The sequence below is a fragment of the Nansenia antarctica genome (genome assembly GCF_963989245.1).
Source record: "Nansenia antarctica genome assembly, contig: SCAFFOLD_984, whole genome shotgun sequence".
NCBI classification, from domain to species: Eukaryota; Metazoa; Chordata; class Actinopteri; order Argentiniformes; family Microstomatidae; genus Nansenia; species Nansenia antarctica.
This window is the reverse complement of record NW_027662602.1, coordinates 2,571-13,998: the sequence shown is the minus strand read 5'-3', so window position 1 is coordinate 13,998 and position 11,428 is coordinate 2,571. Positions and strand designations below refer to the sequence as shown.

Genomic DNA, 11,428 nt, shown 5'->3' with positions numbered 1-11,428 from the left:
TATACTAACCCTATACTACTATACTATACTACTATACTATATTACTATACTACTATACTATATTACTATACTACTATATACTACTATACTAACCCTACACTACTATACTATACTAACCCTATACTACTATACTAACCCTATACTACTATACTACTATACTATATTACTATACTATATTACTATACTACTATACTATATTACTATACTACTATACTATATTACTATACTACTATATACTACTATACTATATTACTATACTACTATACTATATTACTATACTACTATACTACTATATTACTATACTATACTACTAACCCTATACTACTATACTATACTACTATACTATACTACTATACTATACTACTATACTACTATACTAACCCTACACTACTATACTATACTAACCCTATACTACTATACTAACCCTATACTACTATACTACTATACTACTATACTATACTATACTACTATACTCCACTACTACTATACTACTATACTACTATACTAACCCTATACTACTATACTACTATACTAACCCTACACCATGTGTATTACTTATTTCCTCTGTGTGTTATTCAACTCAAGTTCCTAATGTGCTGATTGGTTGATAGCTGTTGTTGATAACCTCCATATGTTTTTCAAGGTGAACAAACATACAAGGATAGCATGTTAATGTGTCTCAATGTTTCAACACAATGAGTCTAACCTTACCTGGGGGGTATTCCACGAAGCTCGATAAAGTTCTAAGCCTCGATAAAGTTCTAAGCCTCGATAATGTTAGCTTGCGTTCGGTGCCATCAATGTGGCTCAAATAATTCGCTGCTTGGTTGAGCTCCTTCTGAGTCAGATATAATTAGCCTGCTCGCGACCAGGCTAAAACACAGGCTATGGTAAGACGCGCGTCAAAAAAGGCTCACAGGCGGAAACTACATCCCGAACGACAGTTCCTCTTTTAGGAAATATTAGTTCCCACTTCACACGAGATAGATAGATGGATAGGTTGACTGTGTGATAGATAGATAATTTGATATTTTGAAAGTGTGATCGATCGATAGATAGTTTGATTGTGTGATAGATAACTTGATATTTTGAAAGTGTGATAGATAGATCGATAGATCAATAAAGGAAAGAGTGTAAAAAAAAAAGTAATTGTCTCAACTTGCATTGCTGTCATCACAGCGTCTGGCTGGCGTAGTGGTTAAGGCACCCGGCTGGAGTTCCAAAGGTTGCGTGTTCGAGACTTGACTAAGTGATTCTTTTTTTTTTTTTTTTTACATTTAACCGAAGATTTCATGCAAAGGCTTCAAACACCATTGTAATCGTGTCAGTTCTTGTAAATTAGCCTGCACCATCATTTTATAGCCTACATACTTTTTTAGATGAGATTTTAGATTAGATTCAGACAACGAAATGCAGTAAAAAGTGCGTCTGAAGAGGGATTTGAACCACCGATATAAAATGACGAATAAATCCTGTGGCAGCGGTCGATACCACTAGGCCATTGTGGCGATATGACGGTTTGTAGCCTGCTGCGGATATCACCACAGTAGTAATATTCATTTATTAAAATATGAACATATAACAATAACTGGGGCTAGTATGACCTACGCATTTAATCAGTCAGCAATTTCTTGCCAAACCATTTCCCTCGCCTTGTTAATTGCGGCAGTATTGCACTATTTTACATCTTATTTTTCCGTCTTCATAAAAATCAATAATTCGGAATTCTGCGCAAATGTAGTACCCCTGCAGAGTGGAGTATCTTCATTTCGACAGATCGACTATTCTGGGCTCTTTATGTCTGCGTGCACGCACCCATATCGAAGATTTGTAAGCCTGTCTTCTGTGAACACTGATGACACAAGGCTGATCCTCGTTCGAGGAATCACCTGAGGCTTGAATTCCAATCTCGAGTTGCCTGAGCGCCGCATTTATTTATATCGCCGCTATACTGATCCACCTTTAGTGGAATGGCCCCCAGAAGTCTAGCGGTAGGTAGGGATGTTCTCCGTGTTTACTACGCGTCTGATCCTCGTGTCTCTGTCCTTGCAGGAGGCCAAAGGTGACTACACCAGGTGAGGGTTCTGTTCATAATAACGTTTCTGTCAAATCAAGAAATGATGTGTTATTACTGTGTTATTACTGTGTCAGGACAGAGCATACTGTAGTACAGATCTGCCTCAGGTGAGGAGCTCAGTCAGGCATGTGTGTTACTGCTGGATTATAAACACTCACATCACTGGCAGACTCAGGGGGGGGGCAGGGGGGGCGACCGCCCCTCCTGGTGCCCCCACGGTTGAAAAACGTCTGTCTTAAGTGCCCTTTTGAGTGTCAAAAATGCCATTTTGAGTGGCGAAAATTAGAGGACGTGCCCTATTGGTGCCCCTCCAATGGTCTAAACTTGACCATGTGCCCCCACGGTTGAAAAACGTCACACTAAAGTGCCCTTTTGAGTGGTGAAATTAGAGGACGTGCCCTATTGGCTGCCCTTCCAATGGTCTAAACTTGACTGATGGGGTCCCATGTTGTGCAGTAGGTGCCCTTTTTTTCTTTTCGCCCCCCCTGCCCTTCAAACAGCCCGAGTCCGCCACTGATTCACATTCACAAACACTCACATTCATACGCTACAATGTTCATCTTCTCTGTGGCTGTGTGTCATACTGGCTTGAAGCATACTTGACTTATTTATTAAGGCTTATAGTATCACCTATTTGTATTTGAATGATAAACAGGAAGTGGATTGTTGTTTTGAGACCTGTGGGGTCAAAGGTCAGTGACTAACGAGGCTGAGAGGGTCAGTGTGGGCTGTTAATGTTCAACCTGACAGATCAGATCTGTGTTGTTGTTGGAGCTCCCTTCGCTGAGGGGTGAACTGGACTGGACGTTGCTTTTTAAACTCTGCTTGTTTGACCGTATGATGTTTATGTTTATGTTTATTTTATTTGGCACACATGTAGAAGGTACACAGTTGACAGAGAACACAGTAAATAAACAGCAGGATGCAAGAAAACCCAGAAGGCTTATTATATATATATATATATATATATATATATATGGGGCACCTCCACCTAATAATCACCAAGAGTGTTATAAAGAACACAACAATAACCTACAGAAACATAACATAAATACATAAGAGTGATGGCAAACTAGTAATGATAATATTAATTTCGCATTCATGGATTTGACGTCCTGAGTATTTCACTTTCTATTTGATGACGTTTCATCTGAAGGTCGAAGGTCGATCTACAGCAGCCCAACCCTAACCCTACAGAAGGTTTTTTATAAGCTCTCGTCACAGCAGCTACAGTATTAGGCTATATATTAATTATATATCAATCATTAATCATCTCCCAGTGTTCTGTTGAGAAGTAAAGTCTTTGTTGAACGCCAAAGCACCTGGTGAGGTTGTTGAGTTCTGCTCTCTGTGAGAGAGTCTGTCTGTCTGTCTGTCTGTCTGTCTGTCAGAGTGGATGAGCAGGTTAGCTTGGTGCCCAGAGAGGCCCTGTGCATTATCTCCACACAAAGCCTAGTGCTCTGTGTGTGTGTGAATGCACAGTGGTGTATAACGCTGAACATGCAGTTTGGGCCCCCGCCAAAGTTGCCTCTTTTGTCTCAAAAACGAAACGCGTTTCAGCAGCATGTCGTTTCCTGACTCCTCCGCAGGCCTCACTGAGTTAGCTAGTTGGCTAGTTAGCTAGTTGGCTAGTTAGCTAGTTGGCTAGTAGCTAGTTGGCTAGTTAGCTAGTTGGCTAGTAGCTAGTTGGCTAGTTAGCTAGTTGCTGGCAGTGATTGTACGATTCACAGGTTGACGTACAGATGCCCTTCACAGATTTGTGTGGCAGCGTTCTCTGTCTGTTTAGCCCTGAAATGTTAACTTAACTCCTAGCGAGTTAATGTTTCAGCGTGTGTGTGTGTAGTGTGTAGGCGTGTGTGTAGTGTGTAGGCGTGGGGATGTGCTGCACTTTGTCCTGCCTGTGAGTAGAGAGACAGACAGCCTGAGGAGAGAGACAGACAGCCTGAGGAGACAGACAGACAGACAGCCTGAGTAGAGAGACAGGTCTCTCTGGTGGTCTCAGGCTGGGGTCTCTCTCCCCTCTGATGGTTTTAATTTCTACCTTACAGAGGAGGAAGGTTGTCAAATCCCCTCATAAGACATGCTTCGGGGCGGCTGTGTCTCAGGAGGTAGAGCCGGCGTCGAATGATCGCAAGGTCGCCAGATCGGCGGTTCGAGCCCCGGTTGGCCACATGTCGAAGTGTCCTTGGGCAAGACATTGAACCCCAAATTGCTCCCAGTGAGCGGGCCGGCCGGCGCCTTGCATGGCAGCTTGCCGCCATTGGTGTGTGAATGTGTGTGTGAATGGGTGAATGAGAGGCTGTTGTAAAGCGCTTTGGAGCAGCAAAAAAGGCGCTATATAAGTGCAGTCCATTTACCATTTCATTTCTACCTTACGGAGGAGGAAGGTACGGTTGGCAAACCCCCTCATAAGACACGCTGCTCTAGACAGGCTCTCTGATGACTCCTGGACCTCCTGGAGATTAGGTGTGTAGGAGTGAGGAGACCCACCCCACCCTCCCCTCCCCTAACACCCAGCCTGAGGAGAGAGACCTGCCTACCTATCCCCAGCCTGTGTTAGAGGGATGAGAGATAGACCTACCTACCTGTCTACCTATCTACCTATCTACCTACCTACCTATCTACCTACCTATCTACCTACCTATCTACCTACCTTTCTACCTACCTACCTACCTACCTATCTACCTATCTACCTATCTACCTATCTACCTATCTACCTACCTATCTACCTATCTACCTATCTACCTACCTATCTACCTATCTACCTATCTACCTACCTACCTACCTATGGGCTCTCTCTCTCTGTCTGTCTCTCTCTCTCTCTCTCCCCCCTCCTCCGTCTCTCTCTGTCTGTCTCTCTCTCTCTCTTCCTCTCTCTCTTCCTCTCTCTCTTCCCCTCTCTTCCCCTCTCTTCCTCCTCTCTCTCTCTCTCTCTCTCTCTCTCTCTCTCTCTCTCTCTCTCTCTCTCTCTCTCTCTGTCAGTGACCACGTCTCAGCCCAGTGAACTAGCAGCTGACACATGAGTGCTTGACTTTCCAGCCTGGCTGTGCAGGGTGGAGGAGGCTGGGGGAGGCTGGGGGAGTGCCCACCCCCCCCCCCCACGCTGCAGGGAAGATAACAGACATGGTAATGAATTCCAGACTGCTGACTGGCTGATGTGGCTGCAGAGTAGATCACCGTGACAACCGGCCTATAAAATCTACGCCATCAAAACCGCCCTGGCAGCACAAACCCTCCACCGCGGAGCAGCTAGCACAGTCGCTAGCTGTGTTGTGTTTTTTTTTTTACCTTCTTTATGCTGAGTAAGCCGCTTCAGATAACTACAACGTTATGGTGTTATTATGCATGTTAGTTAGTCAGTGATTGTTTAGTGTTTTTTTTTTTTCTTCCTTTGTTAGATGGAACTTTTAACGACCATAGATGAACCGGTTTCTTGTTCAAACGGTTTCTTGTTTAACTGCTGGTTAAGTTTTGAATGTCCCGCTACTAGTCCCGATGACGGGGATATGAGAGGGTAGTGCAGGTCTGAGGCCTGTGTGCGGGGCCTGTTCTGGGAGCTGTACAGGACAGGGTTAGGGTCAGGGTTGTCAGGGCTGCCAGCAGCCAGAGAAAGGCTTTTGTAGAGGGCCTCAGCGCGCTGGCCTGCCAAGCCAGTGAAGCCACGGCCTCTTTGTCCCTCAGTAGAGCTAAAGTAGCTAGCTAGCTAAAGCGCTAGCTCCCTTATGAGGATGGAGTGACTCCCTATCACAGGCCGTACATACATGACAGTGACACACACACCCCACAGTCTGTCCACACAGATGAGATGATTATTATTCCTGTGTGTATTAAATCACTTTACCACCGTAACGTTTTTTTAATCAGCAGCATTTTTATTGGATGCTGACTGAGAGATATGAATCTTCCAGATGATTCTGAGGTGTTTGATGATCCGTCCACAGAGTAATTCTGGAGTCACCTGACCTCGCTCGCCCCCCTGCGGGTGTTTAGACTAACATCCTCTAGTCACACAGCTTGACAACCCTTGTGTACATAAGGTTCAGATATAGGAAAAAGTTAGAATATGTATAGCATAGCATAGAGTACAGCACAGTGTTTTATTGTATAGTATAGTAGTATAGTATAGTAGATAGTGTACATAGCCTTTATTTATGTAAACCAGCTCTTTTCCCTTTTTTATTTTACCCTTGGCCCTCTTGTTTTTAGTCTTTTTTCCAAGCACCAGGGGAGCCCCCCCTCCTAAATTTCGTTGTATGGTACCTGTACTGTATTAATGACAATAAAGACCATTCATTCATTCATTCATTCATTCATGGTAGGAAGGATGTCGTTGCGATTGGACGATCCAGACAGTCATGTGACCTCAGCTCTGTTTGTGTTCCAGTGTTGACGGGGCCCGATCGGACCTGAAGCAGTTGCCTGTCCTCCCCACCAGAGTCCTGAGGGAACACCCCTCCCTGGCCTACTGGTAAGATCCCCTGACCCCTGACCCCGACCCTGACCCCTCCCTAACCCTGACCCCTAACCCTGACCCTAACCCTGACCCTAACCCCTCCCTAACCCTGACCCCTAACCCTGACCCTAACCCCTCCCTAACCCTGACCCTAACCCTGACCCTAACCCCTCCCTAACCCTGACCCTAACCCTGACTCCGACCCTAACCCCGACCCTAACCCCTCCCTAACCCTGACCCTAACCCCTGACCCTAACCCTGACCCTAACCCCCCCTCCTGCCATCCACCATCAGAAGGCTCCACTGTAACACCTGGATGCACAAAGACATGATGTCTCCAGCTGAGCGGCTCTGTCCAGCGGTGCACAACAGAGCCTGGCTCAGATGGCCTCGTTAGTTAATTAGTGTGCTGCTGCGTTAATTACATCTGCCCACTGGCGCCTGCTGACTGCAGCATGCACCACCACGCACCACGCACCACGCACCACCACGCACCACGCACGGGGAAGAGCTGATAGCACTGTGTCCTCCTGTGTCTCCTGTCTGTCTGTCTGTCTGTCTGTCCTCCTGTGTCTCCTGTCTGTCTGTCTGGATGACTGTCTGTCTGTCTGTCCTCATGTGTCTCCTGTCTGTTTGTCTGGATGTCTGTCTGTCCGTCTGTCTGTCTGTCCTCCTGTGTCTCCTGTCCGTCTGTCTGTCCTCCTGTGTCTCCTGTCTGTCTGTCCTCCTGTGTCTCCTGTCCGTCTGTCTGTCTGTCCTCCTGTGTCTCCTGTCTGTCTGTCTGTCCTCCTGTGTCTCTTGTCTGTCTGTTTGTCTGGATGTCTGTCTGTCTGGATGACTGTCTGTCTGTCTGGATGACTGTTTGTCTACAGGCTCTAGTGTCTGTCTGTCTGACCCTGACCCTAACCATGACCCTCTGGTGTGTGTGTGTGTGTGTGTGGGTGTGTGTGAGGGGGAGGGATGTCCAGGGGGGAGATTCCAGTTGGAACTAGAGGGTGTGTGTGTGTGTGTGTGTGTGTGTGTGTGTGTGTTTGTGTGTGTGTGTGTGTGTGTGTGTGTGTGTGAGGCAGTGGGCCAGACACACTCTTCTGCATGAACAGACAGGATGAGTGTCAGGGTCCGGGTGAGGGCTGACAATGGCTTTCTGTTCTGGAGAAGTGTATTGATGTCTGTTGGTGTTGTTGTTGTCTCTGTTAAGCCCAATTTATACTTCTGATAATAAGATGGTTATCATAAGATGGTTATCGGCGTAACTACGCGGCACACCTACGCAGACCGTAAGCACTGTGATTGGTCCGCTTGGTAGCACGTGATTTCCGACATGATTCCGACTCTCTCGTAGGCCTAAATGCGGAAGCCGTGACAGAAATGTCATTTACTTTTTCTGTAATTACTTATTAATAAAGATTTGAAAAATGATGATAACCATCTTATTATCTTAGTTTAATGTCATTACAATGCATTATAGACATTTTCTTTACAACAAGCATAAAAAAAAAATCGCTATTATGCCGCTATGAGTACACCGACCAACGCGACGCAGACCGACCAACGCAGAACTATAAATTGGGAGAGCCCTTGCGTAGGCTACGGCGTAGCGTGCGTATATTCGACGCAGAAGTATAACTTGGGCTTTAGGGAGAAGTGTCATGACGTTAGAAAGGTTTTATCTCCATTTTTGTCAAAATTGAGTTTTTTACATAATCTGATCCATTAGGTGTTTATTAATGCCTGTGTGGTGTTATTTTTAAAATGTTGACATTTTTTTGTTAGTAATTCATAAAATACAAAGGTTCCATCTCACAAAACATAATGGAATGTAAAAACTTTGACGCTCAATATCTCTGAACTGCCCTAAACGGAGATGGAGCCTTATCATTCTAAACGGAGATAGAACCTTATCATTCTAAACGGAGATAGAACCTTATCATTCTAAACGGAGATAGAACCTTATCATTCTAAACGGAGACAGAACCTTATCATTCTAAACGGAGATAGAACCTTATCATTCTAAACGGAGATAGAACCTTATCATTCTAAACGGAGATAGAACCTTATCATTCTAAACGGAGACAGAACCTTATCATTCTAAACGGAGATAGAACCTTATCATTCTAAACGGAGACAGAACCTTATCATTCTAAACGGAGATAGAACCTTATCATTCTAAACGGAGATAGAACCTTATCATTCTAAACGGAGATAGAACCTTATCATTCTAAACGGAGACAGAACCTTATCATTCTAAACGGAGATAGAACCTTATCATTCTAAACGGAGATAGAACCTTATCATTCTAAACGGAGATAGAACCTTATCATTCTAAACGGAGATAGAACCTTATCATTCTAACCTCACGGTGTGTTGATGTGTGTTGGTGTCGTCTCTGTCACAGTGAGGACGGGGTGTTGGAGCATTACCAGACTCTGACAGGCCTCAGCAGGGGCCAGGCCATCGTACGGTACCTGGCCTTGGTGGAGTCTCTGCCTACGTATGGAGTCCACTACTACCCAGTAAAGGTAACAACATCCTGTTGTCATACTACAGTTCAGAAAGTCAGGCATTTTCTTTCCATCTGTTTTCCCATCTTAACTTTCAAGGTAACTTGGAAACCCCTTGGATTCATTCATGGGCATTCATTCAAAATGCAGCATTGCTAGGCTAACCCTCTAGAGAGATGCAGCATGCTAGGCTAACCCTCTAGAGAGATGCACCATGCTAGGCTAACCCTCTAGAGGTTGAACAGTTGTAATAGAGCCTGGCTCCATGCTTAGTTTAACCCTGCCTCTCTCTCTCTCTCCCTCTGCACCTAGCTCGTTAGCGCAGGCTCGTTAGCGCCGGCTCTCTGAGGAGATCAAACGCCGGTGTTAAAACGCCTCACTCAGGCTGTGGAGTTTTTTAGTGCTGCTTAGATGTATTTGATCTCTCCTCGTGTTTCGGGTGCTGCTGGTCTAATGGGGTAATTGGCCTCAGTAATGGGCCGTTCTTCTTTCCAAACCGTGCCATTAAAAGTGTTAATGAGTGTTGTGGTCTGCCCTTCCCCCCCAGGACAAGCAGGGCCTCCCCTGGTGGCTGGGCGTCAGCTACAAAGGCATCGGGCAGTACGACCTGCAGGACAAGATCAAACCACGGAAGGTAGGTCGCTGTGTGTGTGTGGGTGTGTGTGTGTGTGTGTGTGTGTGTGAGTGTGTGTGTGTGTGTGAGTGTGTGTGTGCGTGTGTGTGGGGGGGTGTGGGTGTGGGTGTGTGTGTGTGTGTGTGTGTGTGTGTGTGTGTGTGTGTGTGTGTGTGAGAGAGAGAAGGTAGGTCGGTCTGCGTGTGTGTGTGAGTGTGTGCGTGTGCGTGTGTGTGTGAAGGTAGGTCTGTGTGTGTGTGTGTGCGTGTGTGAGAAGGTAGGTCGCTCTGCGTTTGTCACATGGTGGCTTTTGTTCTGTTGGTATGCTGCCTCCCCTCTCTGCTGGTTAATGTTCTACCAAACTGTAAATAACGGCAACAGAAAGCTTGTGTTCTCCGCCTGGGTCAGGGAGCGGCGGGGAGGAGAGGGAGGGAAGGGAGGAGAGAGGGAAAGTTGTGTTTGAGGAAATCTGTGGTGGAGATTCTGACATTCCTCATTATGGCATCAGGGCAGGTCCTGAAAGGTCACATGAAAGGTCACATGAAAGGTCACAGCGTTTAGTCTGGAAACATTAAATCTTTGGTAGTAGTATTCCTGTAATATTCATGTAGTATGAATGAATGAATGAATGAATGGTCTTTATTTGTCATTGCTACAGTACAGGTACCAAACAACGAAATTTAGGAGGGGTGGCTCCCCTGGTGTTAGGAAAGGAAAAAAAAAAAAACGTTTAAAAAAAAATCACAAGAAGGGAAGGAGCTGGTTTACATAAATAAAGGCTATGTACACAATCCACTGTACTATACTGTACAGATAGACGACTAGGGTTGTCATATTGCACAGTAGTGTTATTTCACATTTATTTAAAGTTTGCATGAAGTGCATGAAGTATTCCTGTAGTGTTCCTGTAGTGTTCATGTAGTGTTCCTGTGGTGTTCATGTAGTGTTCCTGTAGTGTTCCTGTAGTGTTCATGTAGTGTCCAGACTGTGAGACTGTGTGACTGTGTGAGTTCCAGACTGTGTCACTGCTTTCTCTACAGTTAGAGAAAGAGGAGTTGTGTTCTTACTGTTGAATGGTAAATGGACTGCACTTATATAGCGCCTTTTTGCTGCTCCAAAGCGCTTTACAACGGCCTCTCATTCACCCATTCACACACACATTCACACACCAATGGCGGCAAGCTGCCATGCAAGGCGCCGGCCGGCCCGCTCACTGGGAGCAATTGTGAAGACATTTGTCCTGTATGCTTTTCCCTCCCCATGACTGTATCTGACCTGTCTTCTAGAGCGGGGTTAGTTAGGGTTAGTTAGTGTTAGTTAGGGTTAGTTAGGGTTAGTTAGGGTTAGTTAGGGTAGAGCAGGGTTAGTTAGGGTTAGTTAGGGTAGAGCAGGGTTAGTTAGGGTAGAACAGGGTTAGTTAGGGTTAGTTAGGGTAGGACAGGGTTAGTTAGGGTAGAACAGGGTTAGTTAGGGTAGAGCAGGGTTAGTTAGGGTAGAGCAGGGTTAGTTAGGGTTAGTTAGGGTAGAGCAGGGTTAGTTAGGGTAGAGCAGGGTTAGTTAGGGTAGAGCAGGGTTAGTTAGGGTAGAGCAGGGTTAGTTAGGGTTAGTTAGGGTAGAGCAGGGTTAGTTAGTGTTAGTTAGGGTAGAGCAGGGTTAGTTAGGGTAGAGCAGGGTTAGTTAGGGTAGAGCAGGGTTAGTTAGGGTAGAGCAGGGTTAGTTAGGGTAGAGCAGGGTTAGTTAGTGTTAGTTAGGGTAGAGCAGGGTTAGTTAGGGTTAGTTAGTGT

The 11,428-nt window shown here is 45.5% G+C and overlaps 1 protein-coding gene across 1 annotated transcript; it reads left to right on the top strand.

Moving 5' to 3' along the window:
* Positions 1-2,001: 2,001 nt before the first annotated feature.
* LOC308175554 (FERM domain-containing protein 4B-like) lies at positions 2,002-9,665 on the top strand (the record flags this gene model as incomplete). Its single annotated transcript, XM_080551198.1, has 4 exons — positions 2,002-2,075; positions 6,462-6,545; positions 8,926-9,049; positions 9,579-9,665. Coding segments are annotated over 4 exons (369 nt in total), but the record flags the coding sequence as incomplete, so codon positions are not given.
* Positions 9,666-11,428: the final 1,763 nt, after the last annotated feature.